At 45.7% G+C, this 26,310-nt stretch overlaps 3 protein-coding genes across 4 annotated transcripts in view; 1 reads left to right on the top strand and 2 right to left on the bottom strand.

The window, feature by feature from the left end:
* The window catches only part of LOC135917638 (nucleolin-like), a 45,119-nt gene extending 19,526 nt beyond the window's left edge, over window positions 1–25,593 (bottom strand). The window contains exons 1-5 of the mRNA XM_065451213.2: window positions 25,376–25,593; window positions 25,155–25,272; window positions 7,049–7,162; window positions 2,498–2,683; window positions 2,023–2,055 (exon numbers count right to left, since the gene is read on the bottom strand). Of these exons, the coding sequence (XP_065307285.1) occupies window positions 2,023–2,055; window positions 2,498–2,683; window positions 7,049–7,162; window positions 25,155–25,272; window positions 25,376–25,435 (511 nt within the window). The 5' untranslated portion in view covers window positions 25,436–25,593. The remainder of the gene's footprint in view (window positions 1–2,022; window positions 2,056–2,497; window positions 2,684–7,048; window positions 7,163–25,154; window positions 25,273–25,375) is intronic.
* Window positions 9,327–11,874, top strand: LOC135917621 (uncharacterized). The gene is made up of 3 exons (XM_065451173.2): window positions 9,327–9,591; window positions 10,479–11,037; window positions 11,316–11,874. The coding sequence occupies exons 1-3, from the start codon at window positions 9,390–9,392 to the stop codon at window positions 11,872–11,874; spliced, it is 1,320 nt and encodes a 439-aa protein (XP_065307245.1). The 5' UTR covers window positions 9,327–9,389.
* Window positions 11,973–14,865, bottom strand: LOC135917622 (zinc finger and SCAN domain-containing protein 29-like). Of its 2 annotated transcripts, XM_065451174.2 has the most exons (4): window positions 14,000–14,865; window positions 13,761–13,911; window positions 12,924–13,007; window positions 11,973–12,355 (listed from the first exon to the last, which is right to left on the bottom strand). In XM_065451174.2, the coding sequence occupies exons 1-4, from the start codon at window positions 14,534–14,536 to the stop codon at window positions 11,973–11,975; spliced, it is 1,155 nt and encodes a 384-aa protein (XP_065307246.1). In that variant the 5' UTR covers window positions 14,537–14,865. The 2 variants fall into 2 exon arrangements, with proteins under 2 accessions (XP_065307246.1, XP_065307247.1); XM_065451175.2 differs by having other exon boundaries at window positions 13,761–14,865.
* Window positions 25,594–26,310: the final 717 nt, after the last annotated feature.

Below are 26,310 nucleotides of genomic sequence, written 5' to 3'. Positions count from 1 at the left end.
GTGCTTGGGGCAAACGCAGCAAGGAGAGAGTGTCGGTGCTGATCGCGGCAAACATGACTGGCACGGAACAATGTCGCTTACTTGTGATCGGGAAAGCCGCAAAGCTGAGATGGTTTAAAGGCGTGAAGAGCCTGTGGACTAGGAGGCGAACAAAAAAGCGTGGATGACGGCCGAAATCTTCAAGAGCTGGATAAGCAAATTGGACCGCAAGTTTGCTGCTTCGAACCACAAGGTGTTGTTCCTTGTTGATCACTGCAGTGCTCATGTGAATGTGCCAGCCTTGAGTGCAATACGACTCGCATTTTTGCTTGCAAACACAACGGCTGTTTTGCAGCCAATGGACCAAGGCATCATCAAGAATGTTAAAGTCCTGTACAGGTGGCACCTCCTCGAGCGCATGATTTTGTGTATGGATAGCTCCACAAAGTACGAGGTGAGCCTGCTTAGTGCCATCCACATGTTGGCGCGAGCATGGGATCGTGTGAAGCAAGAAACAATCGCAAACTACTTCAGGGCTTGCGGTTTTGTGGCAGCTTCTTCGGAGGATGCCTCTGAAATTTCAGCGGAGGAAGCGTCAACAAGCGAGCTTGACGGCACTGATTTTGGTGATGCTCTCGGGGACGTCAATTTTGAAGATTACGTCACCGTAGACAAGGCGGTCGAAACTTGCGGTGCGCTGACGGATAGCGAAATTGTAGAGATTATTCGGCCCCAGGAAGCGACCCAGGAAAGCGACGATGACGTTGAGGGCGAGCCGCAACCTAAAGCTGCCAATGTACCTGCGGGCCTTGCTCTCGCGGAGCGCTTCTTTGCCGCTGAAGGTAACGCGGAAGAAGCGTTCCGCCACATCTACAGCCTGCAGAACTTGCATTCAGCAGCGTGATTCGGCAAGAAGACGCAAAGCAAGATGACCGACTATTTTTCTTAGAGAAAATACTCGATTTCGCCACAAATAAAGTGCTGTTTTTTGTGTTTTGTGCTTAATTGGAAGTTCGTTTAATTCGAAGTTTTTTGCGGTCCCCGTGAACTTCGTATTAACGGGAGTCGACTGTACTACACTGGTGAGCTATTTCTGATGCATCCACTTGTCTATAATAGAGAGTTTTAGAACAGGGGCCCCAAACGTTTTAGGGCCCCAAAGAAATAGCGTCGAAGCCACTGCGCATGCGCGAGAAGCAAACTGCGTTTGGGTTTTGCGTTGGGAACGCTATTTCACCGATTTAGCGGCAGCCCAAATAGTTGCCCCAAAAGCTTTGCGTCAGCAAACATGGCGGCACCCATCGAAGCGACGGCTCTAACCTAGCACTTAACTGGGTTCAATTCGTGGTAACGCGTGAAGTCCGCAAGCTAGGAGTAGTGACTGCAGTTATCGCTTTCTCTCAACTAGCGTGTGGTGTAAAGATTGATTCATTAGACACCGCTGATTCCGAATTCGATTGTGGATATTATGGCTCATAGGTCTAACACGGCTAAGCTTGGCTGGTGAAGGCACGTAAAGTTATTTTGCTCAAAACTAAGCGCAACTAATTGCTTGCTGCTTACAGAATAACCTCTAAATTGTAATTAAACGTGAATACACGCAAGTCAAAATTACTATTCCTCTCATAAAATGGTACATTTTATTTAATTATTCCTAATAGCTTTTCTTTGACGCCGTAGTGGCGCTGTCCAGTGCAAGACGCTATCCGCAAACGTAAAACCCTATTAAAAATTCAAAAACTCTTCCCTCCTGCGTGCCCCAACACTAAACACCCGCAAAGCTCTTTGGGGCCCGAAACTATTGGGGCCTCTATTCTAACTCTCTAATGAAAGAAAATTTTGCACAAAGCCTCCTCTCCTGCAGTCATATCTTGCAATCAATGTCGTCTCCCACTAATCAACATCAGTTGGCAGCAGAACTAATGCATAACACACACTGCTTGAACTCGTACATCTTTTGTAACATCTCTTTACTGCAACAAGCACCTGTTTGTACTTCCATCCAAGCATAGCAAGAACAAAAAGGTGACAATGACAACTCACCATAATCAACGACAAAGGATGCTGGAATATGATCTGCGAAAAACAGAAAAAGACATATGTGCATTGAAAAACTGTCAATGTCGCTCACACATTTCAATTATTGCTTTCAACAGTGTGAGGCACATCAAAAATATTACTCTGATCTCTTTAGGAATGAAATACTGCCAGCAACAATTGACTAGTGCAAATATATTGCTATAAAGCATGTTTACAACCAACATCAGATTTTTCAGACTGCCTCGGGGCTGCGAAAACATTAAAAAAAAGGAGGGCTGCTCTAGGCACAATTTGGTACAGCTGTTCACCAATGTGCACAGGATTTCAAAACTACCAAATCATCCATCCATGAAAGCACCTCATTTACAGGCATGGCTACCTGCAAGGTGTAGGAACCTTATCTGCAACTTCACAGCTACTAGCCAAGAGCAAAATTTATAGTGCATGAATGGCTTCTGCGCAATGCTGCCAGACTCACCTTCTAATCGAATCTTCTTGGCTGGAGAGGAGCCTGCTTCCCACTCTGCCTTACGCTTGCCATTGACAGCTGCCACCACAGGAACTTTCTCCTTAGGTGACTGAGACTGCTTGACAGGGCTTTTCTGCTGCTGTCCTTGTGCCTTTGATGCAGCAGATGCTTGCTTTGTGGCCTTCAGAGCTGGCACTATATAATATATATCAGTGTCAATAAACCAAGGACTAGTGAGCATCTATTTGCTGGTTAACATTTCCACAACCACAGCCTAGGCATATTATGATTCAATTCAAAATGTAATCTCTATGCCACTTATAGGAACACACTTGACTCCAGAATATTTACCATCATCTAAATTGCGACTTTCCTCGGTTGAAATAAAATCCTTCACCCTCAATATTTCGTAAGAATCATGGGCTCAGAACTAATTGTCAGTATCTATTCTCAAGGCCACTGTTAATGTAGTCTTAAAATATATAGTAAAGTAGAACCTAGTTCATACGTTTTGGAAACAAAAAACCGTGAGAGAAAAACGTACAGTGAAACCTCGTTAAACCGTAGTTGGCCGGAGTTGGCCATTTCATCTTACTTTAGAATCACATAATCATTGTGATGTACAGTTATGGAACTCAAGGCAGTAAACGTGGCTGGAATGTAAATTTAAACAGGCTGGTCTATTGGCTTTCAAAAATGTCATAATACATGACCACTAGAAGCTTTCTTTCATTGAAGAGAAACAAACTCATCCGCATGGGTAACGCTCATGTGCAATCATGTCACAGAACATTCCATTTTAATTGCTTTATTCAGCTTCATTAAAATGCTGTTGATTTTTCGGTCACCAATTTAGACATCCTTGTTTTGGAATATGAGCTATACTGGACTGTCTACAGTTGTAGACAGTCTGTCAGATTGGGATATGATACGACTGTTTTGAGTATATTCACAGGGAACCCACCAAGTGCTAAAACCATATACAGGGCTATGACCACGCGGGTTTAGTCGCCTAATGTGTGAAAATAACATTTTAAACAAATGCACAGAGTAATATTTTTCGCTTTTTTTTCTCACATTCTTCTTGCCAATGTTGCAAATTTTGCAGCATCTGCATAGGCTTAAAATGGGATGGGAATTTTTTGTTTAATTTTTCTTTCTGATAAGGTGCTGAAAACTTGTACATATATGTAATTTTATGTGCATATTTCCCTTTTTTTTTGCATTATTCAGTCTATGTTGTTATTTCATCTGGTTCTAATTTTATGTGAGCTTCCTAAGTTTTTGCAAAGTTTTACAAAACATCAGTTTCTTAAATTTTGATGAAGAGGGTACCTATGGCTTCTGTACGATTCAAGGAATGCAATAAAATTAACCTTTTGCTTTGCCTTACTTAGAACAAGAGTTGCGAGACTTCAGTTAGTCACCAGAAAAACACTCTCGAGGTTCTTATTCAATACCCTGCAACTCGTCTTCTAGGTAAGGCAGAGCAATAAGGTTGGTCTTATTGCATTCCTTGAATCATACAGAAGCTATTGATACCTTATTTAGTGAATTCTAAGAAACAGATATTGTGCAAATCTTTGATGAAGATAAGATCATCATAGGAAGCTTGCATAAAATTTGAACTAAAGGAGCCAAATGAAAATGGACCTTATATTCTAAATAAGCACATGACATTAAATACAGTCGCCGACCGATTTTCCGGACTCCGAAAATTCGGACATGCCCGATTATTCGGTCAGCTTCGTGGCACCGCCATTCTCCTCATAGACCATAATGTATAACAACTGCCGAAAGTTCGGACACCTTGCAACCCCTCGTCTGATTTTTCGGACACTCCTTGAGCCAACTCGATCGAGGGCATCATGCACCGACTCTGACTGGCGCATACTTCGACTTGCTGAACGCCATTTTTGTTTTGAACGGAGCCTCCTTGCTGCCCCACGAAGTGGCACTACTGGAAATCCCTGCTCATCATCATCGTTTCTGCCTGGTTCGATAGAGTGGTCGTACAGCAGTTCCAGTTTCAGCTTAGTAAGCCATGTCAAAACAATCCAGCAGCTGATTTGTTTCTTTCGCGCACGACGCTGCGAGCAGCACGTTTTTCGTTTGTGCGACCGGTGTCGGCACAGTGGTGTTTGCGTTATGTGCTGTGTTGAGGTTTCGGTGATCCAACGCGGCATACAGAAATATCGCGTCAAGTGTCTAATGGCGCCGACAGTGCCATCGCAGACTGCGCTGGGGAATGCCGGCAAGCGGGTGCCGGGAGGCCTAAGATTTGTCGCCTTCCGATGTGCTCCCTAGTGACGCGGAAAATGTTCTGCCGAGACCTGCGCAGTGGTTGCATTGCGATTCCGGACACCGTCTCATTTGACAGTTTCACAGGTGCTGACACTGCTGTACTGACATGCGCAGAACTCGACGACGGCGAGATCATTCGTCAGGTTTGTGCTGCTCCGCCGGACGATGACTCCGAGTCGGAAGATGACGCACCATGTGCTACGCTGCCGTCGCATGCGGATCGTGCACAAGCAGTGACTGTGCTTTCAGCCGCCTATAGTGACCGTACGACCCTCTCCGAGCTTCAGGCTTATCTGATTGCGCGTAAACGGAACAGCGTGCAACGGCGCACTCAAGATTTCTTCCAAGCCTACTGCCGAGCCCGAATAAGTGCGTGGAAATAAAAGTTTATTTTTTTTTCTTAATCTGCTTTTTCGGACACCTGTTTATTCGCACATTTCCGCAGTCCCCGTGAGGTCCGAATAAACGGTCGGCGACTGTATATGTACAAGTTTTCACCACTATGCCTCAAAAAATAAAGATTAAGAAAATTTTTGGTCTAGGACTCACCCGTCCCCCCCCCCCCCTGAAAGTATTTATCTAAGAACAATGGACACTTGAAAGTAAATTTAATCAGTCCAACTAATTATTCAATAAGCTACGGCAGAATATTCAACTCGCTTGAACAAATAGGGCAGAAAAATAATGGAAACCAGTAGCGATTTGCGCTATCCCTTAACACAGAAATTTATTTGCTGATGAATATCCCAAAATTAGCATGATACCGCTTTATTTCAATACTCCGAGGACTTGTGTAAAATTTAATTTGTTCTTCTATTAAAATGACCAGCCACAAGGCCAGTGCGAAGTGGCATATCAATGACTCCTGCCAAAAATCCACATAATTTTGTTTGGCAACAAAATATTGCAAACGACTCTGCCTTTAGCCATGTCTGTATGTAACTAGAGCCAGAATGTAACTAGAGGTACTGAAACTACTGTCCATAATTCCTCTTGTGGCTGCAATACAAATTATGCTTAGTAGAACTAAGAACAGACTACCTTTTTCTTTTTCAGCGTGTCTCCCACCATTCCTATAACTTCCAACCATTGCAATATATCTTTCTCTCTTGGTCATTCTGAATCAACTTGGTGATGTTTTGAGAGTCTTTAAATTCGTCCGTCACTTCCACTCCCAATCGCCCAATGCGCTTGAATTCTTTACAGGTGGGACCACTATCAAACTTACCTACCTCCCTTCAAACTTTGTTGTCAGTCTCTTAATAACCTGGGAACTATGCTAGCCAGAGTTATTTTATGGGCAAATCAATTAGTGGAGCAAGGTTCTTGACAGGGATAATTGTCATCCACACAATGTAGCACAAAGCTACAGAGGAAACCCATACGGGTTTCTTTGAACATAAGCTTCGCAGTTGAGAAAACATTTCTCCTGGTCTGGGATTCGAACCTGGGACCAACACCTTTCCAGGCCATCTGAGCTAACTAGGAGGCTGGCAGTTCAAAGGGTGAGGGCAAACTAACAAACAACTCGAAGCACTGGGACACTGAATATAGGAAATTCTGCAGAATCCCGCAAGGTGGAGGACTGTTTATGAAAGAAAAAATTCTCATCCACTCGAATGTAGCACAAAGCTAGAAAAGAAACCCATACGGGTTTCTCTGAAAGGAAAGTTTGCAGTTAAGGAAAAAATTCATCCTGGTCTGGGATTCAATTTAAACATTATGCCCGGGCCTGACCTGAACCCCAAGCTTCTAGGCCCAAACCCATGCAGTGTTCCCACGCATGTCTCTCTCTCATCACTCTCTATTATGCCAAACCTCTGTTCACAGTAAAACTCACTCGTTAGCTGTTCCAGGAGTGCAAACCATCAATATATCTTAGCCTAGTTTCCTTCTGAACGTGCTTAAAATTTCATCACCATGAGTAACATATATTGCTACCTGTGCTTATTGAAATTCAGTTTTAGACAACCTTTGGATCATTCCGTGCAATGAGGTTAGATTATCCACCGGCAAGTGGGACATTGACCCATGCTGCCACAAAGTACAAAGCTACAAACAGTGGAGAGCACCAACCAGTAGTAAAACACGGAAGAGGTACTGCTAAGCCTCCCAGCCTGCGGAGGAGTCAGCACCCCAGACAAATCTACCCCTCTTACAAATGTCCTCTTTCCAGATAATTAGGCCAAATTTCCACCCTGTTTCACTAAACAATCATTCATTCATCACTGCATGTAATACAAAAAGGCCACTTACCATCCTCATCTTCAGATTCCTCATCAAGTTCTTCATCATCCAGTTCTTCATCGTCAAGTTCCTCATCGTCAAGCTCCTCATCGTCAAGCTCCTCATCATCTAAGTCTTCATCAGCTACACAGAAAGTAGTCAAGATAAGTAAAGCTATTCGTCCACATATGCTTTAATATTCACTTAGGCACTATAAATTACTATCTGCAGAATGCTTTTGACACCACAAAGCTTCACCAGAACCTGATATCACTTTTGTCAGTTATAATAAATTAAGAATTTCGGAGAGACGTTGTGGAAACAAAAATATACACAAAAGAATTGGGCAACACCAAAAAAAAAGTTGCAGTTATGCACAAAAGGTCAAGCACTGATAGAAATAGCAAAGTATTCGACAACTACATGAAGTAAGATTCATAGTTTTATCGCACGTATAAATTGCATTAAACAATCGATTCCTAATTAAATTAACCAGCATGGCATCACACACACACAGGCAAACACGAACACATCTCACTCGATCACAAACACTAGCTGGCACAACGCTGGTGCAATGAAGAGTGCCAGCCTTGAGGACCGACCGCCTTGGGCTGCCTCTCGCTTCAACGTGTATCCAACACGAGATTATGCGACCTCCACCACTAAGCGCTTGGGGAAGACAGCGCACATGAAGCGACCAGTCATCTTTAGACCTGCCACATATTACCTCCAAGATACGACAGCGTGCGGCCTGCGTATGTGCTCAGCCGTGAGGAGCCCCATGCTAGTGCGAAGCCACAATCGGGGTAGGAGACGCGTGCTCACCCGTCTCCTCCCCAACCGTGCATTTATCAGGCGACCTCCAACATTGGGTGTACAGGACGGCATGCATCAAACCACCATCCTTCTCGCTTCAGCTTTGCATGCTTCGCTTGCACATCCAGCAAACGGAGCACAATCTCCCTTTAGCACAAACCTTGTGGCGGTGGCGAAAATCCACCCGGAGAGTCCATATAATTGCTATCACAATAAAATGACATCAGAACCTTTTTTAGAGTAGGCAGTGCTATCACTGAACATTCAGTCGGTCAAGGGCGCAAAGAAAGGTTACCATTCCCAGGTACCACCTCCCTCCCCATATATATACTATGAAGGGCCTTAAAAGCTGCACCCCTCCACTATCCGCCGTCAACCTCTGAGGAAGGAGGAGAGTTCGGTCTGAAACATCACAAAACAAGAGGGTTTAATAAATCCACTTTTTGGTTGGAGCCGTTGCTAAATTAATTGTCCCTACCTGACAGGTAATCCTGTCAAAATGTTTAATTTCCAGTTATAATCATACAGTGCAAATTTTTTATCAGCAACCTTTACAGAAGGCAACAAAGTGAAGAAACAAAGAATTGTCATACATTTTACCATATGTGCTGACACTCTGCCTGTCAATGCAACCAGATATTTTTCACGCTTGTCCACTATTCCTTTGATTGAGAATAGGTGGCACCACAACAAGGGGTTCCACCAAGCCAATCCGCCTCTTTCATTTTCCTGTGCTGCCCTCTGCCGCACGCCACTGAAAACATTTTGGAAGGGTCCTGGGGCTTTCGCCGGTTGATTTGTGTACCTGCGCCCACGTTGAGCGCGCGTCGGTTGTGCGTTTCGTGGATCGCGAATCGTTAATAATGGCTTCTTTGCGACAGCATGTCGTTCCCGAAGCCATTTAGCACTCAATTACTACTGGGTGAGCAGGCCTGAGTGCGCTGTTCTGCAAACAGTGCAGCCGATAAAGGCACGCTGAGTTACGTTTGGCAGCACGGCTGCCTTGGAATTTGTCACTGATTTCTTCACCTGGACATCACTTTTTGCATTCTTTTTACACATTATTTATACGCTTCGCATATTCAAAAAATCTTCGAGTGCATTCTTCTGCGTCGGATTTATTAAAGCGGTGCACTTGTTTACATCGACATCTACAGCCGCAGGTCATTATCGTCAAATATTGTGGAATATGAGCGGCCGAACCACTTAAACAACGGCAACTGTGATCCAGATACATGTATTACGGGCTGTTAAATCATTCTCGCTTTTCTTTAACTCCATCATACTTACAGTTTTAGCATGCCATAAGCCCCGTTTACATGAATGCGACAGTGGCGCATCGCATTTCCGAGCGCATTTTGGGAAGGCGATGCGACGCCGTTTACATGTAGCGCATTACCTCTCGCGAGAACGTAGCGCCACATGGTGTCGTATAAGGGAAGTGTAGCCGACTTCCGGTTCAGTTGGTTTCCGGTAGTGAGCCGAGCGCGCGTTGCTGGCTGGGTCAGCTGGGTGCTGACTGAACGGGACACCGCGAGCCTGACGCTTGTGCAAAATGCTTGGTAATGCAGCGTTGCGTCTCCACCTTATGCTATTTTTGTCGGCATGGGCTAACTTTCACGTCATCCTGTACGCTGTCGCCTGCATGCAGCATCAGCAGCGACGTCGTCGGATACGGTCGGCCTACATGAAAGCACTTTTGCGCGCAAGAGGGTTGGCGACGTGCTCTGCCGTCAACGATTTGGTTGTCATGCAAGGTGAGAACATCTTTAAAGGATCATTTTAGACAGACACTGTACTATACTTGTTAATGAGAGCATGTAAGCCCGCTAGTAGTCCCGAAACGAAGCAGCGTACGAAGGCGAGTGGCGTTTGTTACGAAGTACTTTCGATTGTGATCGGCAACAATTGCCGCCACACGGTCCAGAAATTATGATCGAGTGAGTGAGCTTTAGCGCAAATTCGCGATCGTAAACATCCATGTGACGCCGGGGATCAGTTTGCCCCACCGAGTACCAAAACTAGATGCAGCCGAGAGAAACGCCTGTCAAAGCTCCATGCAGCTGCGGCGAGTGTCGGCGACGCGACAAGCGTCTAGTCGGGAGTTCCGGCGGCAGGAGAATTCGCTGTAGACGCCGGATTCCCCAATGTGGAAGCGCTTTCTTTCGCTGCCGGCGCTGTGGCTAGTACGCACGGGATGAAGCCTTTGAAGCGCTATAACCAAAACAAGACAAAAGTGATTGCTTTGCTTTGCATCTAGTGCGAAAAGTAACACATGCTTTCTTACGCGGCGCACCATCACGATGTTCGCATTTGTGTGGCCTGTACATGTATTCGAACTGAGCAAAATAAATGCGTCAACTCTGGAATTTAGCGGTTAACATCAAGATTTCTTTATTCATATCACAACAGCTTCTGCAGTGGGAGCAGCACGTTTTTCAGGCTTCAAACGTTCTTAATTTCACTGCTATCTCACATCGTCCCACAGCACACACATTACCCAATGCTGTTGCACTACTCTTGCAAGCAACATCTGGCACTTCATGTGACGTTTGTGTACATTTTAATAATTATATTGTTTATGTGCTGCTTTGCATTAGCAGCTATTTTCGAAATATTTCATGGTTTCTCTCCTCTATTATAGGGTCTTTGCTGGGAAAAAAACGGAAGCAGAGAAGTGTCTGGATGAAGACTCGTTCTAGTGACTGGTGGGACCGCATTGTGGCAACAGAGTTCACCGACGAGGACTGGAAAGATAATTTTAGAATGAGCCGAGCTTCATTCAACGAACTTGTTCTACTTTTGGAACCATTCATGTCGCCAAAGACACATTGCGTGCGACAACCACTACCAGTGCAAAAGAGAGTGGCTATTGCCCTTTTCAAAATGGCCAGCTGCAGTGAATATAGGGTGGTAGCGAATCAATTTGGTGTTCACAAAAGCAGCGTCAAAAATTGTGTATACATGTTCTGCCAATCGCTTGTGCAGCATTACCTGAAGAAGTACATAAGCATACCGACTGCCACAGAAGCTGGAGCTATTGCCAGGAACTTTGAAGCAAGGTGCCACCTCCCTCAAATATTTGGGGCAATCGACGGTACCCACATCCCTATCATGGCACCAAAGAAAGGATATCGTGACTTTGTAAACAGAAAAATGTGGACATCGTACAATGTGCAGGCTGTAGTAGATGACCGAGGGCGGTAAGTTTCATTTCACAACATATTCAGTTTTCTTTTTCTCTTGGGAGTTTTCTCCTGGTAAACATGGAAACCAGTGGCCTTTCCTCCCACAAGCTCGTTTGCTTGCACCATAGTTTATTGTTCTTCTGTAGCAAGGACTGTATTAGTGCTGGCCAGTTAATGTGAGTGAATTGATTGCACACAAACAGTTCACTTGTAAGTTGTCATAGAAGTGCCCTTATTGCTTGAAACCATATTCTTACCATGCGTCTTAATTATAATGCTCATGTATGTTTCAGATTTCGCAGTGTTACCTGCAATGTCCCAGGAAGTGCGCATGATGCATCGGTGTTGAGGCTGTCATCACTGTTCCAAAGGAGTGAGGAGCTGTTGCCAAGACAAGAAATCATGTTGAATGGCTGTTCAATCCCACTCATGCTATTGGGGGATCCTGCATATCCTGGTTTACCTTGGATACTGAAGGGATACACCTCGTCACAAGGAAGGCTCTCAAAGGAACAGGAATCATTTAATGTGTACCACAGTAGCGGACGTAATGTTGTGGAGCATGCTTTTGGAAGGCTAAAGGGGCGATGGAGAGTGCTACTGAAGCGAGCTGACATAAATTACAAATTCATGCCGACGGTAATAGTAGCTGCGTGCATTTTGCACAATTTTTGTGAAGAGAGAGGAGAGGCAGTAAGTGATGCGTGGATTAGTGATGTTAGGTCATCTGAGGATGAGCTTTACCAGCAGCCTTCAACCAGACCTCTACACACGAACTCTGTTAGTGAAGTGCGGGATTTCCTCTGCGATTTCTTGGCTCAGAACTTTCCACTTCGGTCTGCATCGTGGTGAATTGTTTCTTGTGAAGTTCTGAAGACAGTGAAATGAAACAGTTTGAAGCATGGTTTTTAAAAGCAGAGTTTATTTTCAAAAAGTAGACCTTCCTCACTTCACTGCTGATTTGCAGCATTACTTGGGCCCTGAGCATTACTTGGGCCTTGACCCTGAGGCTGAGTAGAAAATACATACAGTCCTTCTTGTTGATTAAGTGAAAATGGGTATGGCATCTGCCCAAATGCTGGCACAGGCTGTCTGGCCAATTGTGACATCATCGCTTGGGTTCCTTGCAGAAATGACGCTGTGATGCCAGCCATCACATCCTTAAAATTCTCATTCTCCTGTTGCAGCAGCTCTTTTTGCTGCTTAAAGAGAACTTCATTCTGCTCTTGCAGTAGTGCAGCTGTTCTTTGATGCTGCCGTTCTAGCAATTCGGGCAGTCCCAAGGTACTGGTTCTGGCCCGCTTTACAGGTGGCATGGTAGAGCCAGTGGTTGCTGCAAGAAACAGTGCACAATTGTAATCACCATAAACATAGAAAAACCTTTGTTTTTGGTCACACTGTTACATCACATGGGAAAGTGATTTCAAATAGTTGCATCCAAAACAATACATGAAGTAGATCCGACGCATTGATGTTACGAAAACCATTATGCTGGTAGCTGCCTACCTAGCATTGTTTGGGATTATGCAGAGTACGTTCGGGGGGGAACCAATGTGTTTATGCAAGAAGAATCGCTATGTGCCTTACACAAATGTGTGGGTGTGTAAAGACAGCAGCAGTATGACGCCGCTAATGTCATTTCTACTTTCGCCGTTGGACGCCAGCTTACGAAATGTTTGTTTGGTTCTGCACGGGTACTGGACTAGCGTAGAAATAAAAAATGCGGAGTTCAGCATGATCAGCAGCTCCATGTTATGCCATCACATGTACATATACAAACATTCCATGTGGTATGCGCACATGTATAAACATTCATTTGTCCTCTCTTTCCTCTGTGCCTGTAGCAACTGCACTAATCCATTGCTAAGGATAGACTGCAGCATTAAGAAATCACCACTTACGGCTTGAGCTCATCTCGCAGGTCTGGCTGCCACCAGGCGAGTCGAGGCTTTCAAAGTGCGAGCCCCTCTCGTCATCACTCTGACCTGAATTGAAAAAGATGGTGGTGTCACTTCATAACTCACCGTTAAACATACATTTGCTCATTTCATTTATGTGTAAAACAACTCCTTTGCTCACAACATTTTATTTTCTCAATTTCTCGCTATGCTTTGCTACAAGCATAATTAATTGCTTCTTGTTCTTCTGTTTCTGTTTCCATGTACATAAACATTGTATGCATGCACACATTGCTTTTGCTGCTTGACAGTTAGCTGCTGTTTTTTAACATGTGGCCCCTTTTATGTTGCACAATAAAACACCAGTTTGCCAGTGATGCAAATGTCTTCAGTGCTTGCAATAAATGAAATCATGAAACTCTGGTTGCTTGTCTGAATGTTCAAGTGCCAAAAGATCGGAGATCACAATTTCATCAGGAGAATTTGTTTCATCCGGAGAATGCAGCTTTACTAGTTGTAGGTACTGGTTCAGAGCACAGATTTGCACACTCGGTGCGCTTATGCCCACACTCGCTTCTAAACTGGAAGTAGGTCGTGCGCTCACCATCGCTATATATATATATATATATATATATATATATATATATATATATATATATATATATATATATATATATATATATACATATATATATATATATATACATATATATATATGCAGCCTTCATCGACTGGTCTTGCATTAGCTTAAAATGGGGTGCTGCTTCGAACACTACGTCTGAGTGCCGAGCTGGGAAAATGGACACTGGAGAAAAAAAAAAGCCGTTCCACTTGTTTTACCTGTGTTGTCTTCGTCGGCGACACTAGCGTCACTGTCGAGGCCATAGTGATGGGCCTCCACCATGGGCCGGTGGCACAGAATGGCACTTAATTCTTTGTACCATCGCCATTTCGATGGCGCCGCGCCGCTTAACATTTGTAGCTCTCTTTCCTAGCGAGAAAAGAAATATTTTTCGAAACATGAGTGCGAGTCTGGCAAAGCCTTTCAGAACATCAGTGAGCTCAGCAAGACAACTTACCTTGTTGTATTTCCCCTTCAGATTCTTCCAATGTGTACGCAGTTGCTGCCAAGTGCGGCAATATCCAATTAGAGCCATTTCTTGCTGTACCTTCGTGAAGTGAACTTGATTTCGTTGGCGGCACGAATCTAGGAGTTCACCAATATTCAGTTCTGATATAATGGCAAGGAAAGCCGCGGTTTCCTCTACGGAGAAATAATTTCGCGAAGCTGCGGCGAACGAAGCTGCCGGGGAGGACGCCATGTTGCTTCTGATTCGGGCGTTGCTGTTTTTTTTTTTTTGGTCACCAGCGCGGCAGTCCCGCAGCAAATTCCTTCCCATAATTCCTAATGCGACGATGCTGCGTTTACATGCTCCGCGAGAGTCGACTGGCGTCCGTAAAGCTACCCTCGCCTGGCGCATTAATGCGATGCGCCTTCCTAGCGCATTACCGCTGTTTACATGCATGCGATGCGCTAGAAATGCGATGCGATGCGCCACTGTCGCATTCATGTAAACGCCGCTATAGAGCATTATTAGAGAAAACCGTGCTCGCATAAGTGCTCATTTGTAGGCCATGTTCTCTCACGAAAACGCGCGGATGCCACCGCTCACACGGCGTTGGTATAAATGAGCGAGGCGGTTGTTTATGCTGCTGTATACCGAATACACCGCCTCTTGTTTGCCGCTTGACGCGGAGGCAAACAGTGCATCTGTGAAATTGAGAAATGTGTCGGCAAAGCAACACATACAGGGCCACCCATATACGTAGCGAAGGCGGCTCACAGCCTACAGGTATGGTGCCGTACAGATGTTGGCGCAGCGCTGGGTCGCCGCTTACCACTTATTGTGTACGCGCCGTGCGAAGTGAACTGTAGCTGATTTCAAATTGCTAAAGCCAGAATCGAACTATAAAAGCAGTTTTGTTCGACCTAACTACTTGCATTTCAGTTCAGGTCCACTGGTAGCGAGTGCACGAACTCGACGGTGCCAGGTTAACCTTCGCTGAACAGGATCGGCATTGGCTCAAACTTCGTGGGCACGGGTTAAGAGGGTTAAAGCTTGTTCATTTCAACTTGGTAGGCGTGCTTGACTCATTTTGACCATGATTAATTATATATACAAGCGAAGATGCTGTCGCTGTTGTGTTGCCGGTTCGACTGCTGATCGCGCGGGGTTCGGTCGAACCATGGTCAGCATGCTGTTTTTGCCGGTGCCTTCGACAAGAAAGCCTGTCACAGCACAACTCGCGCTCGTCAGTTGCGTCATTGTCAACTTGGTATGATAAAAAGGTTTCAGTGACGCACTATGGTCGGTCAATCACTGGAGTGAGCGTCTTGTCGGTCTCGTATCGACACAGTGTTGGCCGCGCCTTACGAGTACGTGCAGTCAAGAACGCGCTGCCACCACCAGCAAGTGAGGACCAACGCTGCATAAAGACTTCGTCAGCAACGTGATGTACTTAAGTGTCGCCCAAGTGCAACGCACGGGTTTTTCGTTAAATTAGCGAGTCATTCATGAAAGGCTGCAACTACCTGGCTCACGGTGCAGTCCGGACAACTCAGACGATGCCCTGGCCGCTTTCTCTTTTAAAGTGGAGTTGCGGTCTTACGCTACGCACGTTTTCAGCACTGCACCGACGTCGAGCTACCAGTAGAGTTCAACGCGGTACATGGCACGATTGTTTGCAGCAGCGCACAACCGAGCATCTTTTTTTTCCCTTTTTTTCGGGGAACTTTCCGGCGCGCGGCCACGCGCGCGACCCTTCCAAAACATTTTGCGACTAATCCGCCAGGGCAGGGCGCATGCGCTGTCGCGCCATGAAAGAGGCGGATTCGACCCTATCGCAGGTTGCTATGGGATCATTCGGTGAAGCCATTGTAGCACAATTAAACAAAGAACAGAATACCAGAGGCCATGGCCATTCTTTTTGTTTTATTTGCACTATAATCACTTCACCAAGTGTCAACAAACATGCCCAAGAACAAGTTATTTTAGGGTATCATTCGATGTCATGGCTTGTATGTGCACGTTTTTTATTATGGTGAGTGAAACATTCCAGCTGCAGTGGACACCAGGTCCCCCATCTCACTTCCTGTTACTGGGACTGCATGAATGGGCAGAATAGTAATGAGGATGTGGCCTTGTCCCAAGCTTTTTTACACACCCACTCATGGCACACCTGCCTGATTCAGTGTAGTAGCCTGGAATTGAGATTCAGAATGAAGCACTACGTGCCCATATTCTCATCAGGTCAGCTTTGGGCCCTAGCTGGCCTTCGCAGGTTAATCGAAACAATTAGCCCATCACGCCAAATGCATTGGCGATGACAACCATCCACTAACTCGGCCCATGCCATCACTGAAGCTTCCATATCGAACACCACCACACAAGTAAAAAAATTAAAAATTAAATAGTGAAGTTTTATGCGCCAAAACCACGATTTGGTTATGAGGCACACCATAGTGGGGAACTCTGGGATAATTTGGACCACCGGGGATTCTTTAACATGCACCTAAATCTAAATATATAGGCGTTTTCGCTATTCGCCCCCAACGAAATGCAGCAGCCGTGGCCAGGATTCGATCTCACGACTTCGTGCTTAGCAGCCAAACACCATAGCCAATAACCATAGCCAACCACGGCGGGTATCACACAATTGCGTCAACAGTGGATAACAGTGAAGAAAGACAAGGTCTTCTTGGGCGCATTAGAGCACCATGTGGCTTGTTTAGACTGCACTGCCTTCTGGATCGGTCCATATTTTTTTTATGATTAAGTAAAGCCATAATTCATGTTCCTGTTTTATGCAACAACTGCATCTGGGTTTCATTGCACCGCTGCTTCCGCGGTGCATTTCCGCGCTTGCCAAGAGAGGGAGATTGTAGAAAAGAGCACGGGCGGTCTCTGCTTTGCCTTGTTTTTTTGTTTTTTTAACCATCTAGGTTAAGAGGAACTTAGCAACACAAATTTCACGATTATTCTGCATGGGAAACGACGGCCAAAAGGTAGAATTTCACTAATTATATCTGATATGCGGTGTATAACATATCATCATTATATACGGTTTTTCTCATAGCCCTAAGTTGGTACTCGGAAGCCAACTCATCATTATAACCGATAAGTGGACTGCACTTCTACAATAAATCAGGATTACACATTAAATTCAACAGTTATACCTGTAAGAGGTTTCAATAGATTTTTGACGGTGCTAAGATACTGAGACTGCAACGCTATGCAGGCTATCTCTGGACAGATACTTAGTTCCAGCATTTGATAATCAAACGATTTCATGCCGTGAGGCACACTAGTTGTTGGGCGCAGCTAATTACAATGCTTTATCCGGACCTCCCCCTCGGCCGCAGGTTAAGGGGGTAGGCTACCCTGGAGACCGAATTTTCTTATTTTTTAAGATATCCAGATGAAACTTTCAGGGTACGTTCACACCACCGAACTATGAGGAATTGCAAAGTTTCATGAAGATATGTTTATTAGTTCCAGAGTTATTGAGGTCTAACTAGGTGATTCATGTATATGCCTGAGGAAGAGCCTGGAGGAATGCCAGGACATTGTAGGAAGCTGAAATCCACTGTGATGATCTTTTGATAGATATCCCAGGGGGCTAAGAGCCCTTTTCTTTAAATTTCCCCTCCAAAAAAATTTAAGACAACTTTGAATTTGATGTAGCCAGTAATGACCACATTCATCAAAAATGAATTGCTTATTAAAAATTAACTGCACCAGCTTTCAAAAAAAGAAGCCTGTTACCCCCTGGCAATGTCATTCAGGAACAGAATTTAAAAAAAAAAACGGCATACAAATATGAAGTGCGGTTCTTCAGATATCGCCTTACCCAGCACCACTACTAGCGAAAAAAATCCATTCTGAGAAAACAGGCCTTAAAGTTGAACACGTGTTTTTTTATTAGAAAGCTCCTGCGGAGCTTCTAATTAGCTCTTGCGGCTCCAGGCACACTCAGTGTGTCGGATTTTCGACTGGCGACAGCCGAAAGCACAGTTCCGCCGCTGAAAAGCGTCTACGCAGTCGGCACTCGCTGCGGGAGATCGGAAGTTCGATGCTCGTACAAGACGCATATCGCGCTCCTGTGCACCGAACATCTGCACTGTCTTGGGCTTTGCCGCCATCGCGTGCAGCGAAGAACTAGCGAAAAAAAAAAAAGCTGGGCAAATAATCTAAAAGATAGCGCAAGGCGATGAGCAGCGCGCAAGCTCATGTTGAGGCGGACGGAGCAAGGGGCAACAACGACGCGAGCGCGGCATCAAAGGGAGCAGCCGCCGCCGCCCGCGCAGCAGCCAATGACAGGCGCCTTTTAGCCCGCGGGATTTGAGCAGCCGCCGCCGCCCGCGCGCAGCCAATGGCAGGCGCGCTTTAGCCGGCGAGATTTGAACGCGCTGCTCCGGCCAATCAGCGCATCACATCGCGGGAAAACCGCATCACATCGCATCACCCGCATCACATCGCGGGAAAACGCCAATAACGCCTCAACCGCGCCGACGATGCCATTTTGCAAGGCGGCAAAACAGAGACAAACACGGAGGAAGGAAACTCAGGAGAATGCCTACAGTGCCTACGCGCTGCATCTTTCTTTCTCGCAGGAGCTACAGCATCGCTCAGTACCTTATACCTGTGTCACACGGGCACATTTGGAAGGCCTTCCAGTCAACGGCCTTTGAAACGCCACAACTCTATCGACTCAAAGGAGCTGTCACGCTGCTACACGGCACTTTTGAAAGGCCGTTGAGTAGTTCAGGCGTTTCTCGCACAATTGTGTGGCGCTGCGGATCTTTAGTTTTCATTTCACGAAAAGTTAAACAGCGTTAAAACCATTTAAAAGCACTGTAATTTCTTTTATATTTGTTTATACACTAAAAAATTTGTTTATACATTGCCATACATATATGTTTAGTTTTTAAGTTGTTGAGTAGCGAAACTGCGACAACGTTTGCACCGCTCGATGCGGCTGCCGTTCTGGTGTGTGTTCGCACATGTCAAGTGGCAAAAGCAGTTTATTGAATAATGAATAACACTCATATATAGTATTTCAAGAGCATTTGGTTTGATTTGTTCTTTCTAACCGCGAGTACGAGCACAATGTGAACGAGAAGGCATGTTCGCGCTGTTTCCGCTTCCGTTGCTCAAAGGCCATCGAGATTTCGATAGAGTTGTAAGGTGCTCCGTTGACTCGATAGACCATTGACTCGGCGGCCTTCGAAACGGCCCGTGTAGCAGCTCGAACTTGACCTTTGATTCAAATGACTATCGGTTGGAAGGCCTTCCAAACGCCCGTGTGACACGGGTATTAATTTGAACTTTTTGCAGACGATTCGAGCAACAAGCGCGCACAAATAAATCTAAATAAATGCGACATTTTTTTCTTTACACATGTGCGTTATTTCGCAATTACTAATCCAGTGCTCCTACAGCAACTTTATTGCTCACATTTGAAAAACGCAGTCGAGCAGGCTCGGCACATTGCGAAGCGTGCTTGTATCGGCGCAGGACCTACAAAATACCGAAAGTAGAAATGAGCTCGCGATGCAACGATGCTCTGGAACAGGATTTTTAACTCAGACACAAGCCAAAATGTTTGGTTCGACTGACCAGACAAATCTCTCCGTTCCACTTGTTGAGTCAAGCGGAGACGGACGTCTGTTAAAAGGCGGAGATATCGATGGCACATAAGCAAGATCGTTCGCAACGTTGTTTTTTCTGTTACCAACGAAGTGGCGGCTGCAGATTCTCGAGTTTTTGCTTAGTTGCCACGGTCCTCCGTCAGGGCTACGCAACACAATTACAGAAGAACAAAATTGTCGCACTTTCTCATGCGAGCCGCTGTGCTGTGGGGAATGCAAGTAATCCGATTACCCAGCATGTTCCCGTATCCAGCGCTCGTACCCAGCAGCCCGTATCCAGCGCTCTCACCTTTCCCCTTCATCGATCGCGATGGAAATCTGTAAAACTGAACGTAGGTATTCCGTCCTTCACGTTCATGGCAATTTACAACACAACAGTAACGTCGACTGCGGCATTTCTTTGTAGCGCGCGGAGCTATCGCGGTTGCCGTCGTTTCCGCCATCAGTCTGACGAATGAGCCAGTAAGCGCTTTATGGCTGTTCGGAGGCGCGTCCGACTAGCGTAGAAATTCGTAGCTCTCTGTCTGGGTGTTAAATGCGCAAAACGCTCGCCATATGCATTAAAAACTAGTTAAATCGTTGTTTCGCAGTCGCTAGCTGCATAGGCAACTTAGCAAGGGAGTCGGGCTTCGCACTGCTCAATTACTGCCTCTTCGCACCGGCAGGTGGCGCTACGCGTCTTGCAAAACTCCAGAGTGACGTCCATAGAGCCCCCACATTCGACAAGCAGGGTCCAGAAATGGCACAAAGACTGGCAGCGAGACAGATGGATGCAAATTCATTCATGCCCACCTCCTGTGACCATGGCAGGCCCACTACAAATAGAGCTAGCACGATTGCAAGGTTAGACCACAGGGCCCCTCTAGCTATATAACGTAAGCATGTAAACCTTGTATTGTGTGAATAAATGTCACTTGCGTATTTGGTTATGTAATTTCTGTACCGTAGTACCTAAACACCCTCAGCACTATGCACAGGATGTTTCATGTACCCCACTGTGGCTGCATCCCCAATAGAGCCCTACCCCTCATTTTTTTTCTTTGCAAATGCTTTTGGTGTTGTGCCTGTGACTTCAAGGAAACTGGCGCACGTGCACATTCTCTCTTTGAGCAAACTGTTGCTGAGAAATCCTGCGTGTACCAAATGTCTCAAATCGCTAGTAGGCGAGGATGACGTGTGTGTGCGTGGCCTAATGGGTACAGTATGGGACGTTTGTGCCATGGCACCCAGGACCAAAGCCCACCATCAGAGATGGAGTTTTCTTTTTCTATTGCACAGTTTTGAAATGAGGTGACAGGAACCTACCTATGTGCCCACTGCAAAGTGCCTGATATGAGGCAAAGAATGCTTCACATTAAAAATTATGCTAATCCAACACAAATGTTGGAATTTATGTGAAAGCTGTAAGCAGCTATTTACATGCTTACAAAATTAAATGTGATACATAGAAGTGTTTGTATTGCCATCCTATGCAACATGAAATATCACGCAATGTTTAGTTCATATTTCTGCCAGTTTTTTTTTTACTTCATGTGCTGTTTGTCGCTTATTTTTCTGGAATTCTGCACCAGTCACTCGTACGAAGAATGTTCAATTCTTCCCTTTGGTCTTCTCTAAACCTAGTGCCTGAGCTGCCTTTGTTTACATGTCACATCAAGAGCATTGAATTTCGACACAGAAGGCCGATGGCAAGTCCCAAGTGAGAATGGCAGCCCAAAAACAAATGTCATGGAACAACATTCACAGCGCATGCCTTTTATCTTAATCTTCTCAGACTACCAAATATTAAAAGCGCAAAACAATATCAGAGCTCAAACTTGATTCAACTTTGAAACACCCCCAATGCAGTCCGAAGTCTATTCTTGGAGATAACTAGCCAGGTAACAAAAAATTTTCAGAGAAGGGTTTATCGCGGGAGCTGCACGATGAATTCTTCCAGCTAGGCCAGCCTGGCTCAAACCTGAAACTGACAGGGTACAACAAATTATGCAAATCTCACGCTATGTGAGAATCGATGTAGCGAAGCTTTCTGTGCTGTTTGCTTTGACTGATGGTAATTGGCGGTGATGCTGACAGCAAACGTTTAATTTGTTCAACGTTTTGTCAACACGAAAGTGCCAAGTTGATGTTAAACGTTAATTTGCATGCACAAATGCTGTTTATCTGCATAGTACACAAAACACACAGGGAGAGGTGCTTGCTTGAGGTGTTGTGAGCCATATTTCATAACCTCCAAGAGCGTTGAGCATTGCCATTGTCTCACATGGCACATATCGCACCATGGCAGAAGTATTAAACTTGAATTGGATTATAGAGCTGTACTTTCCAAAATCACGATCGGATTATAAGGCACGCCATAGTGGGGGACTCCATATTAATTTTGACACCGTGATGTTCTTTAACGCGTCCCAACATCTAAGTGCACGTGCGTTTTCCATTTCACCCTTGTCGAAATGCGGCTACCATGGTCGGGATCAAATCCGCAACCTATACCAATGCCATAGCCGTAAAGCTACTGCGACGGACACAGAAGTGTTGATTTGATGGTCGACCGCTTCCATAGTGGTGGTGGTGGTGAAAACTTTAATTCAACAGGGAGGGTGAAGCTTGTAAGCTCCACTAAACTAGGTGCCGTCCTTACTCCAGGACGTCATCGGTCGAAGCCACCGCTCGAGCCCGTTGGACCAGAGCTCATTCCTCTAGTCCAGAGCTGCTGAGCAGGGTCGCCTCCCAGTCCTCTCGAGTGGGGTGGGAAATATTGTATAGCTTGGAACTCTGTTGGCAGGCCCAGACCATATGATATATATCTGCCAAATCACCACAGTGATATTTGGATCAAAATGCTTAACTATAGCTGGGCAGAGCAACGTAGTATTAGTTTGAAGGCGTCGTAGGACGCGTTCTGTTTTGGTTAGGCCTTTCGCCGGAGGGGGATGCACGCAGCGCTGCTCGCAGAAATAATCTCGCATTGCACTGAACCGTAGTAGAGGGGTAGGTCATTCAGGCTGTTTAGAGCAACAAGGAAGTTCCCAGGGAATGAGTGTGCGGGCCGCTGCATGTGCAGCTTCATTACCTCGGAGGCCCTGATGGCCTGGAGTCCAGATTATTCGTTTTGGCGCAGGCGCCTGTAGTTGCAGTACGCTTTCATCTCAGATGTTTTTTCAACTACAGCTTAACGCTTCAAAGGCGGTGGTGATGGGCTTTAAGATCCAAAAGCGTCATCGTGATGCAGACACAATGAGCTGATGCACACCACGGTACAAAGATGATGATGAGACATCGGGGCACAAAATGGTAAGCTGAAGGCAACAATGGTTACACTACCAAAGGCACTAGCTATAAAAGTCTGTTTATGGCAATGACAGCAGCGGTGGCAGCCTGATGAAGTAGGTGAGTGGCGTGATGAAACGTCCCAAATGCTTTTGTTGCAGTCAGTTTCAGTCTGCCAGTGCAAACTATTTTTGGAGTTCCAGTGACATATTTACTCCAAATTTCATTGTACCCCCAGATAACACCAAAGGCATATGTCAGTTCCTCGGGTGTCATAAGCCCTCATCAGAAAAATAATCCCATAGCTACACAAGTTGGCAATTAAACATGAGGTAGCTAGGATTTAACCTTTTTGTAAGAGTTTCTGTATATGGCTCTCTTTTTGTGGGTTGCAAATGCAGTAACTCTAGATGCCTTATTTCTTTTTTAATTGATGCTGCTAATGAAGAGCACCCAAAGATAAGTGTCACATATTGAAAATAGTCGTTCTAAACTGACAGTCTTCATAGTTGCCCACACTGATGAAGCAAATAAAATGCTTCAGAGCAATTTGTATTTGCAGAAACACACAAAGACATTGAGTGAGCTCAGAGTTTCTTTGATAACTCCCATGGCCAACATTAAAGGGACACTACAAAAACATAAAATCAGTTATAAAAAATCATTGCCCCTTCCAGTACAGAAGATTGTCGAACAGTGAAGCTGTGTTGTTACACCGAGTGTTACACCATGCTGCAAGTCTAACTTTGCAAGCAGCCTATATTGTTTCACCATTATTTCACCTCATTTTCACTTTTGCATGCTTCACGTAGTGAGCATGCTTTAGGAGCGCTGCCGTTTAACTCGGCATATCTGTCGTGTTGCTCGGGGTCAGCCCTACGATGACAAGCCCGTTCACGAGCCAACTCGTTGACGCTCGCGGTAGGCAGCTTCTTCCTCAGGAATACGCATTACTCGTGGTCTTCCCCTTGTAGCTGGGATGGAATGTGCAGAACCCCTAATCCAAAGCTCTGTATATTGGGCACAAGGCCCACCACTGGAGATGCGGGCGCTACAATAGTTTTGACGATTGACGTGGCTGCCGGCACTTCTTGCGCGAGCAAGAAATGCCGGCGGCCACGCGCTCCTAGTGTCGGCTTTCATTCGCTGGGCACTGCTCGTTGGCCACAAACCGGCAGCATACCGTTTGTTTCTTTCGCGGCAGGGTGGAATCAATCGTAGATAAATTCGATGCCTATCTGGCTCGATCGCCGCAATTGCACCGTCTGACAACCACATATGATTCGCGTATAAGATAGCATTCTCACAGGGGGAAGAGGTCACTTAACCCCTTTCTCCCTGTTAGCTCTTCCTCTCCCGCACGTGGCCCCTTTTCTCCGACGACGGCACAGGGTCCGCATAAACAAATTCGCTGTAAGAGTTCTCGAAACTTGCTAGGTTCAGGCTTTGGCTCTTTTAAAATCAATAAATTCCATCTTCACAGCTAAAAAATTAACTAGCCCCAAACAGACACGGGTGCAGCGGTGCCGCTGCACCGGTGATACGATAACCAAACCATGGCAATTTTAGAAATTGTTAGGGAAGTGCAGTGGATACGAATGATCCCATTCACTGGTCGTTTTGTAAGGCATTTAACCCTTTTACAATTGCTAGGTGTCACAAAGGCATCGGCACGAAATTATCCTAAGCACTCTGCTAAATGTAGAGATCCTACAAATACGCGCACGAAAAGCCCATGATCGATTGCAATATCAGTGCTACCGTCACATGAATGGACGTTGGCGCCCCACGTGGTCCAATTGCAGCTATTTGACATGCTAGATCGCAAGTGCAGTGGTCAAGCTTCCAGCATATTACTCCACAACATGCCATGGTATACACGCTGCACCTCGCCAGCTCAGCATTACATCGATATCAGATGAAAACAGCATGTCGGCACACCGGACACGCAAACCGCCAACGAGCCAAATCACACGACTACGCTGACAGACTAATACATGTATTTTAAATTTCATCAATAGATCTCGTGTTAAGCCGCTACAAGGTTTAAGCGCTTAATCCAGTGAAGTATTCGCGGATACGGTATACTTACCATACGTGCACGCGGATATATCGCGCGCAAGCAACAAGGCTAGCAGCTGCCACAATCTGAACAGTCGGCGCGTTTTGCGCCTATAGCAACCCCATCGCGACTGCCACAATCATACTCAACACAGTGACAACAGATCTGAATTGATTTATCGCACGCTTACCTCCGCTGAGATCAGAGTCTTCGTCCATAGAAAAATCGTCATCTTCCTCATCCAAGTCGTCGTCGTCATCTGCTTTCGCTGCCTGCGGTTTCTTCGAGGGAGGTGCCTTCTTTCCAGCCTGTACAAGAAAACTGAACTTAACCGCTTGCAATGTAGCGCGCCGACAACGCACAAAGCTGCGCAAACACGTGGTCGTCGCACGGCCTTGCGCTTGTCGTTACCTCGGCTGCACTTTTCGGGCCAGCCTTCTGAGCTTGGGCGGGAGTTTTCTTAAAAGCCATACTGACTACAGCATACAAAAAATTTATACTAAGAAAAGAGAATGGCGAGCAGTCTAAACAGTTATACCGCGCGTCGTCCCGCGCTGCTCAGGCCTACCTCGCAAAAGAAACGTGCGCGTACGCGCCGCAAGCAGAAAGGAGAGAGAATTGCTCCCGTGTTGCCGTTGCCAGACGAGAATATGAGTCTCTAGGTTGTCCGCTCAGGTTTGACGTTTATCATTTTTGCGCTTACGATGGTGCCAACAACATAGCAGTCATAATTTTTTTTTTTTGGCGCATGCAGCCAACAAAAGTGTAGCTAATATAACCAGTATAACCTTTAAGATTGGCTTTTGTAACTGAGAGGAAGCCGTCGCTAGATCGCAGTTTTGACATAGAGGAAGACAATAAATTTACCGATGGTGGTGCTGCGAGCGTCACTTGCTGACGTCAACTCGCACGTACGTTTTCTTTTTCTCCTTTCTTTTTTTTTGTCGTCTGCTACAGTTTTTGTCGTCTGCTATTGCCACTGTCTGCCACAGACAGTGGCAATACAGGGCCAGGAAATACCCCGGGTAACGCAATATAAATACCTTGGATATGGACTTGTATCTTGACACGTCTATGTCAGCACTGCGCGTCCTCTACGATTTCACCTAATTCAGTGTCTTATTTATTGCTGTTGCATTTCGTATTAACGTATAGGCTAATGGGCTCCGCTCTGTGCGTTTCGGGAAGATTACAAAAAGCGTGCCGGCTGGCACACTATATATATTCATACCGGTGTCACACGTACACCTCTCATCGTGATCGGAGCCGATCCGAAATGGATCTCTTGATTCAACAGTGGTCGCTGCCACACCATCAAACCATCCAGATAGAGTTATACTGGTGTC

Source organism: Dermacentor albipictus, chromosome 1, assembly GCF_038994185.2.
Source record: "Dermacentor albipictus isolate Rhodes 1998 colony chromosome 1, USDA_Dalb.pri_finalv2, whole genome shotgun sequence".
In the NCBI taxonomy this organism is placed as follows: domain Eukaryota; kingdom Metazoa; phylum Arthropoda; class Arachnida; order Ixodida; family Ixodidae; genus Dermacentor; species Dermacentor albipictus.
The sequence above is the reverse complement of the archived record's forward strand: the minus strand, read 5'-3'. Positions and strand labels throughout refer to the sequence as shown.

Coding starts and splice junctions, on each gene's coding strand:
- LOC135917621 (XM_065451173.2), top strand. CDS start 9,390: ATGCTTGGTAATGCAGCGTTGCGTCTCCACCTTATGCTATTTTTGTCG. Junction 9,592..10,478: donor CGATTTGGTTGTCATGCAAG/GTGAGAACATCT, acceptor CCTCTATTATAG/GGTCTTTGCTGGGAAAAAAA. Junction 11,038..11,315: donor GTAGTAGATGACCGAGGGCG/GTAAGTTTCATT, acceptor TGTATGTTTCAG/ATTTCGCAGTGTTACCTGCA.
- LOC135917622 (XM_065451174.2), bottom strand. CDS start 14,536: ATGCGAGCACGGTTTTCTCTAATAATGCTCTATAGCGGCGTTTACATG. Junction 13,912..13,999: donor TGAAGGGGAAATACAACAAG/GTAAGTTGTCTT, acceptor TTTTCTCGCTAG/GAAAGAGAGCTACAAATGTT. Junction 12,356..12,923: donor CTGCGAGATGAGCTCAAGCC/GTAAGTGGTGAT, acceptor TGTTTCTTGCAG/CAACCACTGGCTCTACCATG.